This window comes from Ranitomeya imitator, chromosome 6 (assembly GCF_032444005.1).
Source record: "Ranitomeya imitator isolate aRanImi1 chromosome 6, aRanImi1.pri, whole genome shotgun sequence".
Taxonomy (NCBI): Eukaryota; Metazoa; Chordata; class Amphibia; order Anura; family Dendrobatidae; genus Ranitomeya; species Ranitomeya imitator.
Genome location: NC_091287.1, coordinates 5,224,822 through 5,251,988, shown reverse-complemented (window position 1 = coordinate 5,251,988; position 27,167 = coordinate 5,224,822). Strand labels below are relative to the sequence as shown.

The following is a 27,167-nucleotide window of genomic DNA, read 5'->3' as shown; positions in this document are numbered from 1 at the left end:
TCGTTTTACTCTATTTACTACACTATTGGACAGATCGCTTTCAGCACACTTATATTCATCCTTCCAGGGCAGGTGGCTCAGTGGTTAGCACAGCAGCCTTGCAGCGCTGGGGTCCTGGGTTCTAATCCCACCCAGGACAACATCTGCAAAGAGTTTGTATGTTCTCTCCGTGTTTGCGTGGGTTTCCTCTGGGTACTCCGGTTTCCTCCCACATTCCAAAGACATACTGATGATAGGGAATTTAGATTGTGAGCCCTGTCAAGGACAGCGATGATGTGTGCAAACTGTAAAGCGCTGCGGAATATGTTAGCGCTATATAAAAATAAAGATCATTAAGATTATTATTATCCTTCACACATATACATAAATCCAGGGTTCATGGGTAGACTGGTCTTAATTGTTAAGATCTGTGAATGTCTCTTTGGACTGCTTATGATACTATACTCTGCATCTGGATCTTGTGCGCATGCCTGGAGGCGATCTTTCCCGGAGATGTCCTCCTAAACAGGAATTGTAGTGGATGTGCTTTGAGCCATCATTGTATTGGAGTGGGGAACAATTTTAGCAATATTTATTTGCTTACCTTACAAGTGGACTGTGTTAATAATGTTTTATGGACCCCTTTTGTGTGCCTGCTTAGTTTGTGTTGCTCTGTAATATTTTAATCTATAATATTGTTTAATATAAAATATATTTGGTCAAATAAACTCTTAGACCCATTGTGCTTTGGATTAGCCGGTTTGGGGTGTTGTCATGTGACCTGTTACTAAACTTATCCTTGAGGGATATTTAGTGTTTAACCCTTTGCATAGGTTAGTTACACTGGAAAGTAATTCACATTTGGCGGTTTCTAGATTGTCTTTGACCTTCCATGTAGGTTTAGTCAAGCGTTTGGATCTTTCACTGCAGGCTGAGTGAGATCCTGCGTCTTTTTCTTGCTGTTGTAAATCAGGCAGAGAATTATAGATCCTTCCTGTCTTTGCCATTGTACACAGGAATGAAAAGGTGGGAGCTGTTCTGCTCCTAGCTGCAGAAGAGCTCACATACAATGTGGCTGTTAATCCGCAGCACAGGCAGTGTCTGCAGACTCTATGAAGCTGTTGTGTCTTCACAATTAGCTTGATAGATATTCCTTTCTCTGGATGGTAAGCTGTATACTGTTCTTGGAGGCAGGCCACTCTTTCCACTATTCTGACTCTTCAAGGCAGTAAGAGTATCTAAATCCTTAGCCATCAATCTCTTAGATAACTGTATGACTGTTGTACTCACATGCGATGCAGCCTCAGACAGTGCCAAATCAGCCACACTGATTTGTAATAAGAGTACAGGAGAAATAGTTGATTTTCTCTGAAATCTTGTATCTAAGCTCAATGCAGGTGGAAAGCGTAATTCCAAATAGTGAAGTATACATGTGCATCCAAAAATGGCTGCAGCAAACTGATAATGAAAATGAAGGGAGGAGCAAAGGCTAAACACCATCAACTACAAAAGAGAAGGGGCAAACTTAAAAGGGCAGGGCTTCTCCCTAGCAACAACAGAATGCAATGCATAACATAGAGAATACAAAAGTTGTTCCCATTCATGGGAAACAACAGTAAGACATGATGTAACAGCAGAATAGTGACTGCAGCTCTGGAGGTAACTGGAGGATAAGACATGATGTAACAGCAGATTAGTGACTGCAGCTGTGGAGGTGACAGGAGTATAAGACACGATGTAACATAAGAATAGTGACCGCAGCTCTGGAGGTGACTGGAGGATAAAACAGTGACTCTTACATTCAGTCACAGGCCATAAAGAAGAAAACTCTGCAGACTTCTCTAAATTGACATGATGACTCAACCATCACCTATGTGGAAAGGAGAACTCCTGGGTTCTGCCCCCATGGATCACGTCCCTCTTCCTCCTCACGGACTTACTGTACGGGGACGTGTTCTATGTGATGGGACCGCAGCGGCTGAGACATCAGAGAATCAGACAAGAAACAAGAGTCGATCACTGATTTTATTGTCGTCCACAGAAGATGACAAACGTCCTCAGAACGAAGCACAAAACACAGATGATACAGAAATCATGTCTCCTCTAGGACCGAGCAGTGGCTGCGGAGCAGAGATCATCATGTTTATCACTGAGCCACTATTAGATGGGAGCAATTAAAATACAGCTAGAGAGCAGCAATTCACCCATCATCATTTCATCAAAGCCACAATACACACTATGAAGTATGAGTGCAGCTCTGGAGCATGCTGCTTCACACTAATTCTGGGTATAGAATAAATACCATCAGATCAGAGCAGCAATCACACGCTGCACCGTCCAGGGGTCTACTAGTAACACAATCATGGCGAGTCCTGGAACTCCAACACCCCAAACTACGTTGTTTAATGGAGTGAAATGAGGCCTCATAATGATGCCCATAACGGTACTTTGCCCCTCAGCGTAGGACACATCACATACATCATCTCCCTCGTATCCCGCACTGTTACAGTAATGTGGAGAATAAAGAGTTAATGCTTCTTTTGTCCTCATACTACTATTACATGCGAGGTGCAAATGACGGAATGTCCGCTGTAGACAAGAAATTCTGTGGGACGTCAGATTCACCAGTCCTAGAATCTGGCCCAAGTCAAACATGGCTTTAGACACCACGTACAACTGAACAAAAAGATAATCGAACCCACACACAAATAAAATAAAAGCCCCTCATAAGAAACACAGAAAGAGCAGACCCTAAACCAATCCTGACGCCAAATACATCACTAAACCTGCCCTGAGCCAACAGATCACCAAACCTGCCTTGAAGCTAAACACGTCACCAAACCTGCCTCGAGCCCAACAGATCACCAAACCTGCCCCGAGTGCAACAAACACATCATCAAACCTGCCCCGAGCCAAACACATTACCAAACCTGCCCCGAGCCCAACAAACACATCACCAATATTGCCCCGAGCCCAACAAACACATCACCAAACCTGTCCCGAGCCAAACATATCACCAAACCTACCCTGAGGCCAACAAACACATCACCAAACCTATCCCGAGCCCAACAAACACATCACCAAATCTGCCCAAGCCAAACATGGCCCGAACCTGCCGAGTCAAGCACATCACCAAATCTGCCAGAGGTGAACAAACACATCATCAAACCTGACCTCAGCCCAACAAACACATCACCAAACCTGCCCCGAGGCCAACAAACACATCACAAACCTGCTCCGAGCCAAACACGGCCCCAAACCTGTCCTGAGCCAAACAAATACATCACCAAACCAGCCTGAGCTTAACAAACACATAACCAAACCTGCCCCAAGCCTAACAAACACATCACCAAACATGCCCCAAACCCAACAAACACATAACCAAACCTGCCCTGAGCCAAACACTGCCCCAAACCTGTCGTGAGCTGAACAAACACATCACCAAACCTGCTACAAGCCAAACAAACACACCACCAAACCTGCCCCAAGCGAAACACAGCCCAAACCTGCCCTGAGCCAAAAAATAAACACATCAAACACATCACCAAACATTCCCTTAGCGAAACACAGCCCAAACCTACCCTGTTCCATGCATATTCCTTAACATGCCCCGAGCCGAAAAATAAACACATCAAACACATCACCAAGCCTGCCCCGAACACAACACGACCCCAAATCTGCCTTGAGTCAAACACATCTCCAAACCTGCCCCGAGCAAATCACGGTCCTTAACGTGCCCTGAGCCAAACAAACACGGCCCCAAACCTACCCCAAGCCCAACGCAGGACCAAACCTTTCTGAGACAAACACAGCACTAAACCTGCCCTGAGCTCAAAACAGCACAAAACTTGCCCAGAGCCCAACACAGCACCAAACTTATCCAGAGCCAAACAGCACCAAACCTGCCCTGAGCTCAACATTCCACCAAACCTGCCGTGAGTGTAATACAGCACCAAACCTGCCGTGAGTCTAATACAGCACCAAACTTGCCCCGAGCCTAACAAAGCATTAAGCCTGCCCCGAGCCCAACACAGCACCAAACCTGCCCCAAGCTCAACACAGCTTCAAACCTGCCCAAAGCCCAACACAGGAACAAACCTGCCCCGAGCCCAACACAGCACCAAAAGTGCCCTGAGCCCAGAACAGCATCAAACCTGCCCAGAGCCCAACACAGCACCAAACCTGCCCTGAGCTCAAAACAGCACACCTGCCCAGAACCCAACACAGCACCACATGTGCCCAGAGCCCAACACAGCATCAAACCTGCCCAGAGCCCAACTCAGCACCAAACCTTCCCCAAGCCCAAAACAGCATCAAACCTGCCCCAAGCCACAAACGGCCCCAAAGTACTCTGGCCACTCCAGAATCCTACCCAATTTCCTCAGCCTTTTTATACGCCTCCTCAGTTACTTTAGCCTTGCCATAATTTCACTTCACAGCCCAAGCCCAGCAATTCTCTTCTTTTGTTACTCAGGATCTTCCATGCTCTTCTTCTATCTCTGTAACCTCTCCACAATCCTCCCTCATCACCTCAGTTTCGCCATACTGTTATGGTATGTGCACAAATATTTCACAGGTGGGTTTGCTCCAAAATCTGACTAAAAAAAGAGTCTATGAAATGCTAAAAAGAATGAACATTGGCATTTCTCTGTACTGACGACCCGCCGTTCACACACTCAGTCTATAGAGCATCTTTTAACCGCTTCAGGATTCTATGGATGCCAAACAGTTAAAAGACGTAACCAGTCCGTTCTCCACTCTGAAGACGCTCTATCCTTTACAACAAAAGTCAATGGGAAGAGACGATCGGAAGACGCTTGGACGCACTATTGACCTTCTGGAGCGTTTTGTCAGTGTTTTTGCTTGACAAACTGATAGCGGTTTCTTCCTTGTTGAATGGAATTATAAAAACATCTGGAAAACTCCTCAAAAAACACGGGAAAAGTGCAAAAAAATAAAATGGCGGCAATAAAGAGGTTTGAAGCGAAAAAGCGCCAACGTTTTGTGGTTTTGCGAAGTGCCTTCCTCGAAAAAAAAACTTGGGAGAGGAAATGGCAATATAAAAAAAGCTAATAAAGTAACAATGCTGGAATCAACGGGTGGGACTCTAGGAGCAGGAAACAGCACAGACTCCCTCCCTGCACGGTGGACGCCGGCCCGCACAGCCTGGTGACCGCCAGGCCACGTAGCTGTATCACCCCCACGGGCCACGCACCTGCTGGGCCACACAGCCGGGTGGCCGTCAGGCCGAATAGCTGGAGCTGCAAGACCCACGGGCCGCAAAGCCGGGGGGCCACGCACCCACTGGGCCACCCATGGGCAGCAACCTTGGGAGACCCACGGGCCACGCACCTGCTGGGTCACACAGGCGGGTGGTCGTCAGGCCGAATAGCTGGAGCTGCGAGACCCACGGGCCGCAAAGCCGGGGGGCCACGCACCCACTAGGCCACCCATGGGCAGCAACCCTGGGAGACCCATGGGCCACACAGCCAGGTGATCCACAGGCCGCACAGCCGGGAGACCCACGGGCTGGAATGTATAGAAGACACTTCATATATTTAGGCACCAGGAGCCATCACCTGAGGTCTAGCCAGTGGAGACACATATGAGGCCTCACAGACATAAAAAAACAATACAACAACACAAGACTTTACATGCACCGAAGCTACAATGCGAGTGCTTACAGGACAGACGGCGTCTCATACAAGTGAATGGACCCAGCAATGATGTCGCCATCTGTCGGCTTTGAAACATGGCAACACTGACAACCATGAGGTGCTGACAACAGAAACCAGATCTCCAGTCACACATTCACATTAACACGGGAGACGTGATTGTCTGAAGCCACGGAGGAGATCATTGCTGTGACACCACAGGGGGCATAAAATCTACAGCACACAATGAAGGAAAGCTTTGGTAAACTCTTAAATACTCTGCATCAGCCAGATAAACCTATGAGAATACGTACCTCTACTATAGACGGACTAGAATTCCTGAGTAAATAGATTAAAAACAGCATTTAGTAAAATAGATTCATACCCAAAATAAATACGGAATGTATATCCCTTTAAATAAGATCTGGTAAATTAACTATACCTTATATTAAGTGCAAACTAGATTAAATAGTCATTCCACGGTCAACATAAAACAGGAGTATTGTCCTGAGCGATAGTACACCCCATGTATATAATAGTATAGATGTCATGGGAGATCCGAACCCAACACTTCCTGCGCTTCTCGGTCCTGATCTCCTGCTCTATGAGATAAATACAGGACTTATCCTATGTATAACTATGTTAGTGGCGCACAGGGTTAATATATCTACAATATATTCTCATGCATTGATTGCAGCTATGCCAAGTGGTTGGGACAGCAATAATAATCCAGATCATGATCACTGCACCCAGTAATGACGCAGTTTCCTATAAGCAGGGTCAGTGCTCTGCTTCTTTGGCACACAAAAAAAAATTGTATTGACCACTATGGATATTTCTGTAACGCATTAATTTAAAAATTATCCCCTTCAAAGAAGAACACCATAGAAATAATAAAAAAAAATAGGTAGGGACTGCAATGGGTCTAATTTGACACGGTATAACGCTGTCCCCTTCATACATGAACACTGGTAACTTACCACATTTAAAGTTGGGATTGCGAAGGGTTTAACGTAACTCTCCTAGTGTATAAACTGTCACTTTCATATGCGAACTTGGGTAACTTACCACAGAAATGAAAATTGTAGGGACCACAATGGGTCTCACATAAATCCCTGGTGTAAAAACTATCCTCTTTACACATGAGCACTGGTAACTTGCCATAAAAATGAAAATTGTGGGGGCCACTTTGGGTCATACCATCACCCTTTAGTGTAAAAATTGCACCTGTCATACATGAACACTGGTAAATTACCATAAAAATCATATAAAATTGTAGGGACCACTATGGGGTCTAAAGCACTCCTCAAAGAGTAAAAATTGTCCCTTTCATAGATGGACAGTAGTGACTTACCGTAGAAGGAAAATTAACATTATTGGGTCTGCTAAGGGTGTAAATTAAACCCCCAGTGTAAAAGTGTCCCCTTCATACATGAACACTGGTAACTTTCCACAGAAATAAAATGAAGATTATTAGGACCGCTATGGGTCTACATAAACCCTTAGTGTAAAAACTCTCCCATTACAAGTGAACAAGAGTAACTTATTATAGAAATAAAGTAAGTGTATATACAAAATGATACAATAATGGAGCACCTTAAAGGGCTTGTCCCATGAAAAAAAATTCATTTTAAACAATAAATATTATTAATAAGTTCCACAATTGGTTGTGCTTAAAAAAGTTCCTGTGCAGAGAAAATCTTATGAATGTTCCTCTGCTATATCTGATCAGGTAGAGCTAATGCAGGTCATGGTCACGCACACATAGCATCCGGCCAAGGAAGAAAGCTTGAGAGATGACACACCTGGGAATTTCAGCTGCTTTTTTTGCGTGAGGTAACACAATTTTCCTGCTTGTTTGTTTTATCACAGGTATGATTGTTTCTGCCATTTTACCAGCCCTGTGAGCACATCACAAACCAAGTCAGTGATGTGAAAGCTTGGTTGGCCATTGAACTCTGTCAGTAATTTAATTAATGATGAGCTTATAAGGCTGGTGACACGGCAGAACAATCAGAGCTGTGAAACAAACAGAGAAATGGGTTCCCTTACATAAGCAAGCATCGGAGAGTCCCAGTGGTGGTATCAGTGTATTCACTAAAGGTACTCTCACATTAAGCGACGCTGCAGCGATCTAGACAACGATGCTGATCGCTGCAGCGTCGCTGTTTGGTCGCTGGAGAGCTGTCACACAGACCGCTCTCCAGCGACCAACGATCCCCATGTCCCCGGGTAACCAGGGTAAACATCGGGTTACTAAGCGCAGGGCCGCGCTTAGTAACCCGATGTTTACCCTGGTTACCATTGTAAAAGTAAAAAAAAAACACTACATACTTACATTTCTGTCGCGTCCCCCAGCGTCAGCTTCCCTGCACTGTGTAAGCGCGCTGGCCGGAATGCAGAGCGGTGACGTCACCGCTGTGCTTTGCTTTACGGCCGGCGCTGACACTGGGGGGCGCAGGGAAGCTGACGCTGAGGAACGTGACAGGAATGTAAGTATGTAGTGTTTTTTTTTTTACTTTTACAATGGTAACCAGGGTAAACATCGGGTTACTAAGCGCGGCCCCGCGCTTAGTAACCCGATGTTTACCCTGGTTACCAGTGAAGACATCGCTGAATCGGCGTCACACACGCCAATTCAGCGATGTCAGCGGGAGGTCCAGCGACGAAATAAAGTTCTGTTCGTTCCCCAGCGACCAACGATCTCCCAGCAGGGGCCTGATCGTTGGTCGCTGTCACGCATAACGATTTCGTTAACGATATCGTTGCTACGTCACAAAAAGCAACAATATCGTTAACGATATCATTATGTGTGACGGTACCTTTATGCTTTCTTCAGCCAGGAGCTGTGTATGCACGACCTTGAGCTGCCGCAGTTCTACTTGGTCAGACACTGCAAGAAACATAGCACATAGCAGGGGAACATTAATAAGATTATCTCGGCACAGGAACATTTTTTTAAACATATCCAATTGTGGGACTTAATATCCTAAGATCTATTGATTAAAACTGCTTTTGATTGTGAGAGAACTCCTTGGATAAAGGCCTCTCACCTTCATGCACAGAACAGGTCACAGGTGCAGAACTAAAATGCTAGAAATGCAGCAGAAATCATACAAAGATTGACATGATGGTGGAGTCACCGAGAGATGTGCCTGCGCTACATTCATGAACCGACTCATGGCTGGAAGAGGCTGTGGATCTAAGGGAGCGCACTGCCGTCTCTTCCAGACCCAAAGCCGACATCTGCGTGCAGCTCCACTTCTGTGCTCGGGGGCTTCGCTGGACACAGCTCTTGTAAGGCTCTTTCGATATCTTCCTGCTTAACAGTGACACCCGATGACGACTTAGACAAAGTCATCTGTAGAGAACACCACAGTGCCGTCCGCGCCCTCCTCGTGGACAATACCATCTCCTTAATGGCGGCTGCCAGAGCCAGGACATCTGAGAAAAGAAAGTAATGAAAGCCGCCAGAACATACAACGTGGGTACAAGTGCCATACCCGTAGACACCCCGCTAGGCAGCGCCAGACTGGGCACATTCACCGCTGCCGTTTATGGGCGAGATACCCTGTCAGTCCAAGGGCCACGCTGTGGTAGGCCGACTACCATATAGGTGTAACGGCTTATTACAGGCATGAGAAAAACTGAGTAACCTTCTCTGAATTCTATAGTTTTACGCATCAGAATATAATAAAAAAACGCCTAGTCCTTAGAATAGTCTGTAAATGAGGCAAGTACAGAACCAAGCCTTAATCTTAGGGAAGCCATCGCTGCTGCCCATCAATCTGGGAGGTCATAAAAAACATTTCAATTTGGAGTCCATCGATCCATAGAGAAAACGATTATTCACAATTGGCAAAAACTGAAGACAGATGAAAATCTTCCAGGAGTGGAAATCCCAGCAAATACACTCCAAGGTCACACTGTACAATGCTCAGAAACTAAGGAAACCCCCAAGAGCTACAGCTCAGAGTCTGAGGCTTCGCGCACACCGTGACCATCTGATTGCTGAAATCTCTGCAACTCCAGGAATTTGTTTACAGCAAAAACGCAACAGAAAAAACATGCGCTTTTTACGCATTTTTCTACAGCAATGAATACTTTTGGATATTTTTGAAAAAGGGAAAAGAAAAAATTTTATGGTGTAATTTCCTTGTTCAATAACTTCTTTTACATTCTTATTTGCCCCATCCCAGGCTAAAAATCCCAGCGCTCAGCTGCCCCGTCTGCCCTGGTGCAGTGGTATCGGGGTAATGGGATTAGGGGTTGGGTCAGCAGCCGTCGCTATCAGCCAGACCCCTCACTACTAAACCTGTAAGGAAAGAGTTAAATAAACTCACCGAGAATAGAAGACTTTGAAATAAAACAAGACACATTCTTTAATCATTAAATTAACCCAATATTCTCACCCCAGGTCCGACGGTGATCCAAGGGTTATCACCGAATAAACCTAAATAGGCGGTAACCAAACTCCTGGCTGAACTGTGCGCTGCGATACCTGGCGGTGGAGACGCCGGGGCTATTAGGGCTCATACTCATCTGCGAGAAAAACAGACCAGAGCAATCCGATAACATTGGTCAGACTGCGGTCCGATTTTTATATCTCGGAGTCTTTGCTCGTCTGCAATTTTTTTTTCTCAACTGAATTTGGACTGAGGAAAAAAACTCAGCATGGCGCGATAATCCTCGTGTATCGGACAAGATTCGCCAATGCAAGTCAATGGGTGCAAGAAAAAAAATCACACGTCATTCAGACCATGCGAGTGCCGTCCAATTTTCACACACCCATGTCCTTGAAAACCCGACATTTCATGTTGAAAAACGAAAACTCGCAGGGTGACCTGACAGAATAGATATATACACATAGAATAGGTCTAAAGATGTCACATATACAATTAGTACAGTGTGGTGTGCAGCTTACTGTATATGTCATTAGTTATTATTTTTCTGAAAAAAATGGCGTGGGCTCCAGTGTAATTTTCTTAACCAGCTGAGGGAAAGCCGACGGCTGGAGGCAGATGTTTATAGGGGGGTAATGTCCATGGAGCTTCCCAGGCTATTAATATCAGCTCACAACTGTATACTTAGCCTTTCCTGGTTATAAAAATGTGGGACCCCCGTAACAAAATGATGTAGGGTCCCCTTTTACTTAATAACCAGCAAAGGCTAGGCAGACAGCTGTGGGCTGATATTAACCCCTTCATGACCGTGGGATTTTTCGTTTTTCCGTGTTCGTTTTTCACTCCCCTCCTTCCCAGAGCCATAACTTTTTTATTTTTCCGCCAATTTGGCCATGTGAGGGCTTATTTTTTGCGGGACGAGTTGTACTTTTGAACGACATCATTGGTTTTATCATGTCGTGTACTAGAACGGGAAAAAAATTTCAAGTGCGGTGAAATTGCAAAAAAAGTGCAATCCCACACTTGTTTTTTGTTTGGCTTTTTTGCTAGGATCACTAAATGCTAAAACTGAGCTGCCATTGTGATTCTCCAGGTCATTACGAGTTCATAGACACAAAACATGTCTGGGTTATTTTTTACCTAAGTGGTGAAAAAAAATTCCAAACTTTGCTAAAAAAAAAAAAAAAAAATTGTGCCATTTTCCGAGACTCGTAGCGTCTCCATTTTTCATGATCTGGGGTCGGTTGAGGGCTTATTTTTTGCGTGCCAAGCTGGCGTTTTTAATGATTCCAATTCGGCGCAGATACGTGCTTTTGATCGCCCATTATTGCATTTTAATGCAATGTCGCGACGACCAAAAAAACGTAATTCTGGCGTTTTGATTTTTTTTCTCGTTACGCCGTTTAGCAATCAGGTTAATGCTTTTTTTTATTGATAGATCGGGCGATTCTGAGCGTGGCGATACCAAATATGTGTAGATTTGATTTTTTTATTGATTTATTTTGATTGGGGCGAAAGGGGGGTGATTTAAACTTTTACATTTTTTTAATTTTTTTCACATTTTTTTTAACTTTTGCCATGCCTCCATGGGAGGCTAGAAGCAGGCACAGCACGATCGGCTCTGCTACATAGAAGCGATCTGCTGTTCTGCTATGTAGCAGAAAATCAGGTGTGCTGTGAGCGCCGACCACAGGGTGGCGCTCACAGCCATCGGCGATCAGTAACCATAGAGGTCTCAAGGACCTCTATGGTTACAATGGAGACGCATCGCTGACCCCCGATCATGTGACGGGGGTCGGCAATGACGTCATTTCCGGCCGCCCGGCCGGATGCGATAAATGCCGCTGTCTGCGTTTGACAGCGGCATTTAACTAGTTAATAGCGGCGGGTGAATCGCGATTTCACCCGCCGATATTGCGGGCACATGTCAGCTGTTCAAAACAGCTGACATGTCCCGGCTTTAATGCGGGCTCACCGCGGAGCCCTGCATCAAAGCAGGGGAGCTGACATCGGACATACTATACCGTCCGATGTCAGTAAGGGGTTAATAGCGAAGGAAGGGGCCATGAATCTTGGTACCCCAGGCTAAAAACATCAGTTCCCATAAGATGTTCCAAATCTGGGACTTAGCCTCACTCTTCTCACTTACCCTGGTGCAGTGGCATGTGGGGTGATAGTTGGGGGGGGTTGATGTCACCTTTGTATTGTTCAGTGACATTAAACCCAACAGTTAGTAATGGAGGGGCGTCTATAAGACGCCCCCATTACTAACCCCATAGTAATATTATAAAAACACAGACACCCAAAAAAAAGTCCTTAATTTGAAATAATGACATTGACTCCTTTATTGAATCTAAACCATACTCACATCGCCCAGTCCACTGAAGCCAACATCCTCACCTGTCTGAAGTGAAGAGATAATCCATAATGTCCCAGGACAATCCTGATCACAGCATTGACACAGGAGCCTGTAATCCTGCAGCGTGTAGCCCTGAGCTGCAGTGAGAAAGTTCACCAGAGTTCATCAGCTGATGAGCCCCGGTGACCTCATTTACAGCACTTCTGCTGCGTGAGAACTTTCTTACGCAGCGGTGCCGTAACACAATTACACGCTCCTGTGGGGTAGAGCAGTCACATCAGATTACGCCAGAAAGGTGAGGGATACGGTGGTTTATTATTTTTTCCTTTTTCTAGGTGACATGGGCACCGGGGATTAGGTGTTAAGATAAGTATATGGTGTTTTTTTATTTATTTTTTTTACAGGAGACAATGTGTTTAAGGGATTAGGTGTAAGGGGAGTGTAACTGTGTCTTTTTTTATTTTTATGGTAATATTTATTTCTTTATTTTAACTTTTTTTTTTAGTTTGAGCACAAGGGCCAGCTGATGGCTACACCCATCAGCCACTGCCTGCTCCCGCTGTAATCAGGGACAGCAGGGAGTAGTCGTTCCTCATCAGCTGATGCCCGTGACCTGCGGTAAGCTTTTTACTGCGGGTGAGTCATGCTCTCACGCAGCGCTCTGAACAATTTTATCGGCAGTAACGTTACTGCCGATCACTGCACTGATGTTTCTCGCGCTCACACAGATGACAGCGTGCGAAACACTTGACATGAAGTTGGTAAAAACGCAATAAAAAACTCAGCAAATCCGCATTTTTACAAACGCATTTTTTGCGAGTATTCGACTGACTCAATTGAAGAAAATGGACAAAAAACGGGGCAAAAAAACCACAAAGAATTGACATGCTGCAGAAATAAAAGCAGCACAAAACCAGAAAGGAAAATGACTGATCTCACTTAATTTTTCACACAGCTCCCGCATTTTAGGTTAGTTTTGGGAACATGTCACATGGTAATGGCACAAAGTAATTTCTGATTTCTCATTCTTCGTCTGTGGTTAGATTTACAAAATGTGAAGACATTTTAAGGACTAGATGTTGATGTGCACCAGAGCGAACGGAAGGAGTACTCAGTATTTCTCATGACATGGACACTAGTGGAGTCACGCCCGTCATCACATTCCCACCCTGCTCCACGAGCTGAGGCTTCATGCCCCTCAGACAAATCCTCATCATCAGGGTGATGTGATGAGGGCAGGTGGCTGCAGGACCCTGGTGGTAGGGATGCATGGGGCCCCTGGGACAAGACTCGCTCTATGATACCCCTACAGGACCACGCATGTCCTGCACCTGCTGACAGCACACATTGTCCGTACCCCTCTCGTTGTTGTACCGCGGGACGCCTTGCTTCTGGCGGTTGGCAGCATTAATAATCTCATCTTTCCGCCGCGCTTGTGTGAGGTGCACGGCTTCCAGGTGGTGCTCCAGGGCGATGTGTATGTTCACATGAAGAGTCTCTCCGCGTATTCTCTCCATTATTTTCACCAATGAAACGGCCTGGTGGAGGCAGAGAGGTGTGAGAGAAAGACACTTCTCCAATCACATCCAGAGCTGCTTTCAAAATCCAGGAGGAAATAAGATTGATCTCCGAGCGTCCAGCAGATCTGTCACCAAACACCTGAGGACCAACCATCAAAATAAGGGACCCTCAGAATGTAAGTGCAGCTGTGGAGGTGACTAGAGGAGGCATGATGTACATCAGCGCATGGTCTATGTGTATAGAGACTTACCCGTGCCTGCTCTCGAAACTGATCTACAACCAAGCGGTCAACACGGGAGGGATTTGGTGGAAGTCGTGGGATTGTAGAGCTATAAGAACAGGAGATCCGCTGTCCTGGAAACTTCACCGCAAGTTCTGCCTCCGTCTAATGTGAGAACAGAACAAACCGCCATCACTAAGTCACACAACACTGGGAGCACACTGTGCATAATGATACAATACTGTGCATAATGGTGCAATACTGTGGGTAATGGTACAATACTGTGCGTAATGGTACAACACTGTGTGGAATGGTGCAATACTGTGCATAATGGTACAATACTGTGCATAATGGTGCAATACTGTGGGTAATGGTACAATACTGTGCATAATGGTACAATACTGTGCATAATGGTACAACACTGTGTGGAATGGTGCAATACTGTGCATAATGATACAATACTGTGCATGATGGTACAATACTGTGGGTAATGGTACAATACTGTGGGTAATGATACAATACTGTGCATGATGGTACAATACTGTGGGTAATGGTACAATACTGTGCGTAATGGTACAACACTGTGTGGAATGGTGCAATACTGTGCGTAACTGTGCAATACTGTGCATAATGGTGCAATACTGTGCGTAACTGTGCAATACTGTGCGTAATGGTACAATACTGTGCGTAATGGTACAATATTGTGCGTAATGGTACAACACTGCGCGTAATGGTGCAATACTGCGCGTAATGGTGCAATACTGCGCGTAATGGTGCAATACTGCATGTAATCGTACAATACTATGCGGAATGGTACTGTCATGGTTAGGACATGGTTAATATCCTGTTCTCTCAGTGTTAATTTTCCTGGCTTCCCTTTCGATCTGGGACAGGTATTTATACTCACTCCAGACTAGGATTCGCTGTCAGCTATACTTTCTGTTCTAGTCTGTGTGCCTGACCTCTGGAGTGAGTGCTTAGTTTGCAATTGTCTTCCTTGCTCTCTGTGCGTTACTCTGTTTGTTCTTCTGGATTTCTGACCTCTGGCTTCACTTCTGACCATCCCGTCTCACCCCTTTGGCACTTCGTGATCTCCTGGCTCCGATCTTAGCTTGTTCAAATACTCTCATGTTTATACTTTCTCTGTTCCCTGATGTCTGTCTCTGCCCCTGATCACCTCCCACTCTGTCACATGGTTCAGGTCCTGTTTGTACCTGGCTAGTAACCCGGCGCTTTGCTCAGCTCCCTTGCTGCTGTGTGCAGCTTTTCCCACAGCAGTATTACTCGGGAGCCGTGACATTATAGATGACCCTGGTGGGGGGTGTTGGTATGCCATGGATCCGGTACAGGCTCTCACGGGGCAGATTAATGAGCTCTCCCAGCCTATGCAGAAGCTATCCATGGAGCAGCAAGCCCTGGTCCACTTGCATCAACAGGTGCAGAGAGATGTGGCAGGTGCTTTACAGAGGTCTGCTCCGTTGGGGTTCTGGGAGGGGGGGCCCCACGGATGTATTCCTATCGGACTGCGAGCCACCGGTAAAGTTACCCGACAGTTTCTCCGGAGATTGTTTAGTGTATTTAAGGAGGGATGCAAGTTGTTCTTTGAGTTGCGTCCCAGGGCCTCTGAAAATGAAAGGCAGAGGGTGGGGGTCGTAATGTCCTTGTTAGGGGGGCTCCACAGGCATGAGCTTTCTCTTTCTTTCTCTGCTCCTGAACGTATGTCTGTGAACCTGTTCTTTGAGGCTCTGGGGCACATTTATGATGAGCCTGATAGTGTGTCTGGCAGAGGATATGGTGATGAGTGTGTCACATGGGAGGTACTTCGCTGAATGGTTCTGTTCGGAGTTTAGGCATTGGGCAGTCAAAGTATCTTGGAACGACGACGTCCTGAGGGGGTTGTTCCGCAAGGGTCTGTCTGAAGGATGCTCTGGCACTTCATCCTCCTCTTGATACCCTGGAGGACGCCATGACGCAGGCGGTCCGGATGGACCGGAGACTCCGTGCAAGAGTGACGCAACAAGAGACTCCCTTGTACTCCAAATTGTGTGACTCTGCACCTGTATCTGAGCCCATGGAGATTGGGTCAGTCTCGGTTATGGAGAGAGAAGGAACCATAGAGACAACCAACTATGCTTTTACTGTGGAGCCTCTGGACATTGGAAAAAGAACTGCCCCTCCTGCCCATCTTCAGTGAAACAGTCAGAGAAATGACCGAGTCTGGGCAACAATCGAGGAGGTTGTCCAGACTCCCAGGTACATTTTTCTCGCTTGCAAAAATTGTACTCCAAGTGGAATTGGAACTTGCTGGCAGTCCTGTGGAGACGACCACCGCCTTTGTTGACTGCGGTTCTTCCATTAATTTGATTGATGCCTAATTTGGGACTCGTAATAAGATAGGGACAGTCAGGCTGAAAGACCCTGTTAAAATTGTGGCTGTTGATTCATCCCCTCTTACACGGGATGGAATATGTTTCAGGACTGATGTTTTTTCTCTGAAAGTGGGTTCCACTCACGTGGAAAAATTAAGTTGTTTCGTTATGAATAATCTGCTTGCTGGACTGGTACTGGGGATGCCATGGCTTCAACGCCACAATCCTGTCAATGATTGGGTGGCAGGGGAGATCACTCAATGGAGATGTAAGGGTAATGGTCTGTGTTGTAACCTGGGACTTTTTTGTAAAGTCTGTATCTGTGTCGTCTGTCGGGTATTCCGGAGTACCTTAAGGACTTCGAAGGAGTGTTTTCCGAAAGCGAGGCTGAGGCGCTTCCACCACATCGGCCCGGTGATTGTGCTATTGATTTAGTCCCTGAAGCTAAATTACCCAAGGCTCGTCTGTATAATTGTTCTGGGCCTAAGCGCAAAGCCATGAAAGAGTACATCACAGAGAGCCTCTGCAAGGGGCATATTCGGCCCTCTGTCTCACCCGTGGCAGCAGGGTTTTTCTTTGCGAAGAAAAAAGACGGTGGTTTGCGACCATGCCTCGACTTTTGGGAACTGAATAAGATTACTGTGAAAAACACGTATCCTCTTCCTGATTCCCGATTTATGTAATCAACTCACTGGGGCCAAATGGTTTTCTAAGCTTGACTTAAAAGGGGCTTATAACCTTTTAAGGATCCGAGAGGGAGATGAATAGAAAACAGCATTTCTGATGACCAAGGGCTTGATTGAAAATGTGGTTATGCCCTTCGGTCTTACTAACGCCCCTGCTGTTTTCCAGAATTTCATTAATGTTGTTTTTTCTGACCTGACTGGGCGCTATGTGGTCATTTACGTGGATGACATCTTGATATACTCAGAGGAAACTCATTCACACTTATACCATCTACGTACGGTTCTTGTGAGACTCAGGGAGAACCATTTATATTCTAAGTTGGAGAAGTGTTCATTCTTTATGCAAGAACTGTCTTTTCCGGGTTTAATTGTATCATGGGAGGGATTCCGAATGGATCCGGGGAAGGTTCAGGCCATTTCTGATTGGGTGCAACCTCATGACCTGAAGGGATTGCAACGGATTCCTGGGCTTCGCTAACTTCTATAGGAAGTTCATTAAAGGGTTTTCGCAGGTGGTGAAACCCTCGACGGACCTCAACATCAAAAGGGGCGGATTAAAAAATTGGTCCTTGGCTGCAAAAAATTCCTCCCAGACACTGAAGAAAAGTTTTACTTCAACATCTGTGTTGATACAACCCGATCCGTTAAGACCTTTTATCATGGACATCGACGCTTCTGAGGTGGGGGCAGTGTTGTCCCAGGGTCTGTCCACCCTTACTAACCTTAAACCCTGTGCCTTTTTCTCTAAAAAAAATTCTCTTTGGCCGAGATAAATTATGAGGTCGGCAACAGGGAATTGTTGGTTAAATTGGCCTTCGATGAATGGAGGGGGCTGTTCATGCTGTTACTGTCATCACTGATCATAAAAACCTGGCCTATATAGAGGCCGCTAAGAGACTGACTCCTAGACAAGCTCGGTGGACACTTTTTTTTTCTTGGTTTCATTTTACCATTACGTTCCGACCAAAGTCTAAAAATGTAAAGGCGCATGCTTCATCCCAAAGTTTTGATTCTGTGTCCCCTCCAGAACCGAGAGTGGTTGTGGCAGAAGTCTCATATGAGTTACAGAGAGAGATTCTGGAAGCATAAGTTCCTAGGAATAAACCCCCAGGTAAATTGTTTGTACCCAAACATTTCCGTCTCACACTCCTGCAAGAATTTCATGATTCTGTGTTGAGTGCACACCCTGGGATTGCAGCTACCCGGGGGGCAGTAGCTAATATTTGGTGGCCCTCTATGGTTACTGATATCAAAAGCTTTGTAAATACGTGTAGGGTGTGTGGTCACTCTAAGAGCTCTCTTGTAAGGCCGGGGAATTGGTACCTTTGCCAATTCCGGATAAACCATGGACACATCTGACCATGGACTGTATCACTAATCTTCCATGAGTAACTCAGTAGTATGGGTAGTGGTTGATAGATTTTTGAAGCAAGCCCACTTTGTGCCGTTACCTTCTGCTGAAACCTTGGCTCGCTTGTTTATACAGCACATAGTTCGGTTGCATGGGGTACCTGTGAATGTTATGTCTGACAGGGGTGTGCAATTTGTGGCCAGGTTTTGGAGGGCTTTTTGTAAGAAGTTGGGGTTACATTGTCATTCTCCTCTGCTTATCACCCGGAATCTAACGGACAGACTAAACGCACGAACCAGTCGTTGGAACAAATTTTGAGATGCCTTGCCTCTTCCAGACAGGAGGACTGGTGTGAGGTATTGCCCATGGCAGAATTTGCGTTCCATTGTTGTATTAATCAGTCTATTGGCAAATCTCCTTTTCAGGACAATTATGGGTTTGTTCTGCAGTTTGGAGAATTTTCCGCATGGATTCTGGTTGCCCTGGTGCTTAGGGTTTGGTGCAACAGTTAAGAACCCTTTGGAAGGAGGTTCAGGGGAACATCTCCAAAGCCCAGAAGAGGTACAAATATTTTGAGGACAGGAGGGGGTCAGTTCCTATGTTGGCTGTGGGGGAGGTGGTGTGGTTGTCTACCCGTAACATCAAACTTTAGATACCCTCTATGAAGTTGGGCCCCACGTTTTAGGTCCATACAAGATTATAGAGGTGATCAACCTGGTGGCCTACAGATTACACTTGCCCACTTCCTTCAAAATATCTAATGTCTTCCACATGTCCCTATTAAAACCTGTGGGGACGGTTAGAGAAGATTCTTCATCCAATGTTCAACCAGTGTTTGTAGAGAGTCAGATGGAGTACGAGGTAGGGCGCATCATTGATTTACGGTGGATGCGCCGGAGGCTTCAGTACCTAATCGACTGGAAGGGATATTCCATTGAGGATTGGTCATGGGTTCCGGCCAGTTCTGTGCACGCTGATCGACAGGTACGGGCTTTTCATGCCAGGTACCCTGAGAAGCCTGGGGGTCCAGTGGCTCCCCGTTAAGAGGGGGGTATTGTCATGGTTAGGACATGGTTAATGTCCTGTTCTCTCAGGGTTAATTTTGAATGAATCCCTTTCGCTCTGGGACAGGTATTTATACTCACTCCAGACTAAGATTTGCTGTCAGCTATTCTTTCTGTTCTAGTCTGTGTGCCTGACCTCTAGAATGTGTGCTTGGTTTGCAATGGTCTTCCTTGCTCTCCGTGCGTTACTCTGTTTGTTCTTGTGGATTTCTGACCTCTGGCTTCACTTCTGACAATCCCGTCTCACCCCTTTGGCACTTCGTGATCTCCTGGCTCCGATCTTAGCCTTTTCAAATACTCTCTTGTGTTTATCCTTTGTTCCCTGGCGTCTAGCTCCGTCCCCGTTCACCTCCTACTCTGTCACATGGTTCAGGTCCTGTTTGTACCGGTTAGTAACCCGGCGCTTTGCTCAGCTCCCTTGCTGGTGTGTAGCAGCGTTTCCCACAGCAGTATTACCCGGGAGTCGTGACAGATACAATACAGTGCGTAATGGTGCAATAGATGTTAATATGGAGAAAAGTATGTGTCCCCCACATCCACCTCTGGGGGCTTCTGTGTCCTCATTTACATCCATCTATCTATATATATAATTGCCTAAGGGTTTTTCCATCTGTCTGTCCTGGAAATCCCGCGTCCCTGATTGGTCGAGGCCGCCAGGCCTCGACCAATCAGCGACAGGCACAGTATCGACGTAGAAATCCCGCGTCTGATTGGTCGAGGCCGCCAGGCCTTGACCAATCAGCAACGGGCACAGCGACGATGATGTCATAATGGTTGCCATGGCGACAATGATGTCATAAAGGTTGCCTCGACCAATCAGCAACGGGCACAGCGACGATGATGTCATAATGGTTGCCATGGCAACAATGATGTCATAAAGGTTGCCTCGACCAATCAGCAACGGGCACAGCGACGATGATGTCATAATGGTTGCCATGGCGACAATGATGTCATAAAGGTTGCCTCGACCAATCAGCGACGATGTCATAATGGTTGCCATGGCGACGATGATGTCATAAAGGTTGCCTCGACCAATCAGCAACGGGCACAGCGACGGTGATGTCATAATGGTTGCCATGGCGACGATGATGTCATAAAGGTTGCCTCGACCAATCAGCGACGGGCACAGTCTGCCGCGAATTCTGGAATCATCATTGTCCATAAACTACGGGGCCAGGCCTCGACCAATCAGCGATGGGCACAGCATGGCGACGATGATGTCATAAAGGTTGACTCGACCAATCAGCGACGGGCACAGTCTGCCGCGAATTCGCCTCGACCAATCAGCGACGGGCACAGTATCGACGTAGATGTCATAATGGTTGCCATGGCGACGATGATGTCATAAAGGTTGCCTCGACCAATCAGCGACAACAATCTGCCGCGAATTCTGGAATCATCATTGTCCATATACTACGGGGACATGCATATTCTAGAATACCCGATGCGTTAGAATCGGGCCACAATCTAGTAGACTTTAATACGGAGAAAAGTATGTGCCCCCCACATCCACCTCCGGGGGCTTCTCTGTCCTCATCTACATCCATAGACATTAATATGGAGAAAGTATGTGCCCCCCACATCCTCCTCCGGGGGCTTCTCTGTCCTCATCTACATCCATAGACATTAATATGGAGAAAGTATGTGCCCCCCACATCCTCCTCCGGGGGCTTCACTGTCCTCATCTACATCCATAGACATTAATATGGAGACAGTATGTGCCCCCCACATCCTCCTCCGGGGGCTTCACTGTCCTCATCTACATCCATAGACATTAATATGGAGAAAGTATGTGCCCCCCACATCCTCCTCCGGGGGCTTCACTGTCCTCATCTACATCCATAGACATTAATATGGAGACAGTATGTGCCCCCCACATCCTCCTCCGGGGGCTTCACTGTCCTCATCTACATCCATAGACATTAATATGGAGACAGTATGTGCCCCCCACATCCACCTCCGGGGGCTTCACTGTCCTCATCTACATCCATAGACATTAATATGGAGAAAAGTATGTGCCCCCCACATCCTCCTCCGGGGGCTTCACTGTCCTCATCTACATCCATAGACATTAATATGGAGAAAGTATGTGCCCCCCACATCCTCCTCCGGGGGCTTCACTGTCCTCATCTACATCCATAGACATTAATATGGAGACAGTATGTGCCCCCCACATCCTCCTCCGGGGGCTTCACTGTCCTCATCTACATCCATAGACATTAATATGGAGACAGTATGTGCCCCCCACATCCTCCTCCGGGGGCTTCACTGTCCTCATCTACATCCATAGACATTAATATGGAGACAGTATGTGCCCCCCACATCCACCTCCGGGGGCTTCACTGTCCTCATCTACATCCATAGACATTAATATGGAGAAAAGTATGTGCCCCCCACATCCTCCTCCGGGGGCTTCACTGTCCTCATCTACATCCATAGACATTAATATGGAGAAAGTATGTGCCCCCCACATCCGCCTCCGGGGGCTTCACTGTCCTCATCTACATCCATAGACATTAATATGGAGACAGTATGTGCCCCCCACATCCACCTCCGGGGGCTTCACTGTCCTCATCTACATCCATAGACATTAATATGGAGAAAAGTATGTGCCCCCCACATCCTCCTCCGGGGGCTTCACTGTCCTCATCTACATCCATAGACATTAATATGGAGAAAGTATGTGCCCCCCACATCCGCCTCCGGGGGCTTCACTGTCCTCATCTACATCCATAGACATTAATATGGAGAAAGTATGTGCCCCCCACATCCTCCTCCGGGGGCTTCTCTGTCCTCATCTACATCTATAGACATTAATATGGAGACAGTATGTGCCCCCCACATCCTCCTCCGGGGGCTTCACTGTCCCCATCTACATCCATAGACATTAATATGGAGACAGTATGTGCCCCCCACATCCTCCTCCGGGGGCTTCACTGTCCTCATCTACATCCATAGACATTAATATGGAGAAAGTATGTGCCCCCCACATCCACCTCCGGGGGCTTCTCTGTCCTCATCTACATCCATAGACATTAATATGGAGACAGTATGTGCCCCCCACATCCTCCTCCGGGGGCTTCACTGTCCTCATCTACATCCATAGACATTAATATGGAGAAAGTATGTGCCCCCCACATCCTCCTCCGGGGGCTTCACTGTCCTCATCTACATCCATAGACATTAATATGGAGACAGTATGTGCCCCCCACATCCACCTTCGGGGGCTTCTCTGTCCTCATCTACATCCATAGACATTAATATGGAGAAAGTATGTGCCCCCCACATCCACCTCCGGGGGCTTCACTGTCCTCATCTACATCCATAGACATTAATATGGAGAAAGTATGTGCCCCCCACATCCACCTCCGGGGGCTTCACTGTCCTCATCTACATCCATAGACATTAATATAGAGACAGTATGTGCCCCCCACATCCTCCTCCGGGGGCTTCACTGTCCTCATCTACATCCATAGACATTAATATGGAGAAAGTATGTGCCCCCCACATCCACCTCCGGGGGCTTCACTGTCCTCATCTACATCCATAGACATTAATATGGAGAAAGTATGTGCCCCCCACATCCACCTCCGGGGGCTTCTCTGTCCTCATCTACATCCATAGACATTAATATGGAGAAAGTATGTGCCCCCCACATCCTCCTCCGGGGGCTTCTCTGTCCTCATCTACATCCATAGACATTAATATGGAGAAAAGTATGTGCCCCCCACATCCTCCTCCGGGGGCTTCACTGTCCTCATCTACATCTATAGACATTAATATGGAGAAAGTATGTGCCCCCCACATCCACCTCCGGGGGCTTCACTGTCCTCATCTACATCCATAGACATTAATATGGAGAAAAGTATGTGCCCCCCACATCCTCCTCCGGGGGCTTCACTGTCCTCATCTACATCCATAGACATTAATATGGAGAAAGTATGTGCCCCCCACATCCTCCTCCGGGGGCTTCACTGTCCTCATCTACATCCATAGACATTAATATGGAGAAAGTATGTGCCCCCCACATCCTCCTCCGGGGGCTTCTCTGTCCTCATCTACATCCATAGACATTAATATGGAGACAGTATGTGCCCCCCACATCCTCCTCCGGGGGCTTCTCTGTCCTCATCTACATCCATAGACATTAATATGGAGAAAGTATGTGCCCCCCACATCCTCCTCCGGGGGCTTCACTGTCCTCATCTACATCCATAGACATTAATATGGAGATAGTATGTGCCCCCCACATCCACCTCCGGGGGCTTCACTGTCCTCATCTACATCCATAGACATTAATATGGAGAAAGTATGTGCCCCCCACATCCACCTCCGGGGGCTTCACTGTCCTCATCTACATCTATAGACATTAATATGGAGAAAGTATGTGCCCCCCACATCCTCCTCCGGGGGCTTCACTGTCCTCATCTACATCCATAGACATTAATATGGAGAAAAGTATGTGCCCCCCCACATCCTCCTCCGGGGGCTTCACTGTCCTCATCTACATCCATAGACATTAATATGGAGAAAGTATGTGCCCCCCACATCCTCCTCCGGGGGCTTCACTGTCCTCATCTACATCCATAGACATTAATATGGAGAAAGTATGTGCCCCCCACATCCTCCTCCGGGGGCTTCTCTGTCCTCATCTACATCCATAGACATTAATATGGAGAAAAGTATGTGCCCCCCACATCCTCCTCCGGGGGCTTCACTGTCCTCATCTACATCCATAGACATTAATATGGAGAAAAGTATGTGCCCCCCACATCCTCCTCCGGGGGCTTCACTGTCCTCATCTACATCCATAGACATTAATATGGAGACAGTATGTGCCCCCCACATCCTCCTCCGGGGGCTTCACTGTCCTCATCTACATCCATAGACATTAATATGGAGAAAAGTATGTGCCCCCCACATCCACCTCCGGGGGCTTCACTGTCCTCATCTACATCCATAGACATTAATATGGAGAAAGTATGTGCCCCCCACATCCACCTCCGGGGGCTTCACTGTCCTCATCTACATCCATAGACATTAATATGGAGAAAGTATGTGCCCCCCACATCCTCCTCCGGGGGCTTCACTGTCCTCATCTACATCCATAGACATTAATATGGAGAAAGTATGTGCCCCCCACATCCTCCTCCGGGGGCTTCACTGTCCTCATCTACATCCATAGACATTAATATGGAGAAATTATGTGCCCCCCACATCCACCTCCGGGGGCTTCACTGTCCTCATCTACATCCATAGACATTAATATGGAGAAAAGTATGTGCCCCCCACATCCTCCTCCGGGGGCTTCACTGTCCTCATCTACATCCATAGACATTAATATGGAGAAAGTATGTGCCCCCCACATCCACCTCCGGGGGCTTCACTGTCCTCATCTACATCCATAGACATTAATATGGAGAAATTATGTGCCCCCCACATCCTCCTCCGGGGGCTTCACTGTCCTCATCTACATCCATAGACATTAATATGGAGAAAAGTATGTGCCCCCCACATCCACCTCCGGGGGCTTCACTGTCCTCATCTACATCCATAGACATTAATATGGAGAAAAGTATGTGCCCCCCACATCCTCCTCCGGGGGCTTCACTGTCCTCACCTACATCCATAGACATTAATATGGAGACAGTATGTGCCCCCCACATCCTCCTCCGGGGGCTTCACTGTCCTCATCTACATCCATAGACATTAATATGGAGAAAGTATGTGCCCCCCACATCCTCCTCCGGGGGCTTCTCTGTCCTCATCTACATCCATAGACATTAATATGGAGACAGTATGTGCCCCCCACATCCTCCTCCGGGGGCTTCACTGTCCTCATCTACATCCATAGACATTAATATGGAGAAAGTATGTGCCCCCCACATCCGCCTCCGGGGGCTTCTCTGTCCTCATCTACATCCATAGACATTAATATGGAGAAAGTATGTGCCCCCCACATCCTCCTCCGGGGGCTTCACTGTCCTCATCTACATCCATAGACATTAATATGGAGAAAGTATGTGCCCCCCACATCCGCCTCCGGGGGCTTCACTGTCCTCATCTACATCCATAGACATTAATATGGAGAAAGTATGTGCCCCCCACATCCTCCTCCGGGGGCTTCACTGTCCTCATCTACATCCATAGACATTAATATGGAGAAAGTATGTGCCCCCCACATCCTCCTCCGGGGGCTTCACTGTCCTCATCTACATCCATAGACATTAATATGGAGACAGTATGTGCCCCCCACATCCTCCTCCGGGGGCTTCACTGTCCTCATCTACATCCATAGACATTAATATGGAGAAAGTATGTGCCCCCCACATCCTCCTCCGGGGGCTTCACTGTCCTCATCTACATCCATAGACATTAATATGGAGAAAGTATGTGCCCCCCACATCCTCCTCCGGGGGCTTCACTGTCCTCATCTACATCCATAGACATTAATATGGAGAAAGTATGTGCCCCCCACATCCACCTCCGGGGGCTTCTCTGTCCTCAGCTACATCCATAGACATTAATATGGAGAAAGTATGTGCCCCCCACATCCTCCTCCGGGGGCTTCACTGTCCTCATCTACATCTATAGACATTAATATGGAGAAAGTATGTGCCCCCCACATCCTCCTCCGGGGGCTTCACTGTCCTCATCTACATCTATAGACATTAATATGGAGAAAGTATGTGCCCCCCACATCCACCTCCGGGGGCTTCACTGTCCTCATCTACATCCATAGACATTAATATGGAGACAGTATGTGCCCCCCACATCCTCCTCCGGGGGCTTCACTGTCCTCATCTACATCCATAGACATTAATATGGAGAAAGTATGTGCCCCCCACATCCTCCTCCGGGGGCTTCACTGTCCTCATCTACATCCATAGACATTAATATGGAGACAGTATGTGCCCCCCACATCCTCCTCCGGGGGGCTTCACTGTCCTCATCTACATCCATAGACATTAATATGGAGACAGTATGTGCCCCCCACATCCTCCTCCGGGGGCTTCTCTGTCCTCATCTACATCCATAGACATTAATATGGAGACAGTATGTGCCCCCCACATCCTCCTCCGGGGGCTTCACTGTCCTCATCTACATCCATAGACATTAATATGGAGAAAGTATGTGCCCCCCACATCCTCCTCCGGGGGCTTCTCTGTCCTCATCTACATCCATAGACATTAATATGGAGACAGTATGTGCCCCCCACATCCTCCTCCGGGGGCTTCTCTGTCCTCATCTACATCCATAGACATTAATATGGAGACAGTATGTGCCCCCCACATCCTCCTCCGGGGGCTTCTCTGTCCTCATCTACATCCATAGACATTAATATGGAGAAAGTATGTGCCCCCCACATCCACCTCCGGGGGCTTCACTGTCCTCATCTACATCCATAGACATTAATATGGAGAAAGTATGTGCCCCCCACATCCGCCTCCGGGGGCTTCTCTGTCCTCATCTACATCCATAGACATTAATATGGAGAAAGTATGTGCCCCCCACATCCTCCTCCGGGGGCTTCACTGTCCTCATCTACATCCATAGACAT

General features: G+C 47.1%; 1 protein-coding gene across 1 annotated transcript in view; it reads right to left on the bottom strand.

Moving 5' to 3' along the window:
- Positions 1-27,167, bottom strand: part of LOC138641596 (uncharacterized) — a 118,148-nt gene that overhangs the window by 30,501 nt on the left and 60,480 nt on the right. Inside the window, exons 5-7 of the mRNA XM_069729096.1 lie at positions 14,167-14,301; positions 13,753-13,933; positions 8,687-9,077 (exon numbers count right to left, since the gene is read on the bottom strand). Coding sequence (XP_069585197.1) covers positions 8,836-9,077; positions 13,753-13,933; positions 14,167-14,301 — 558 coding nt within the window. The 3' untranslated portion in view covers positions 8,687-8,835. The remainder of the gene's footprint in view (positions 1-8,686; positions 9,078-13,752; positions 13,934-14,166; positions 14,302-27,167) is intronic.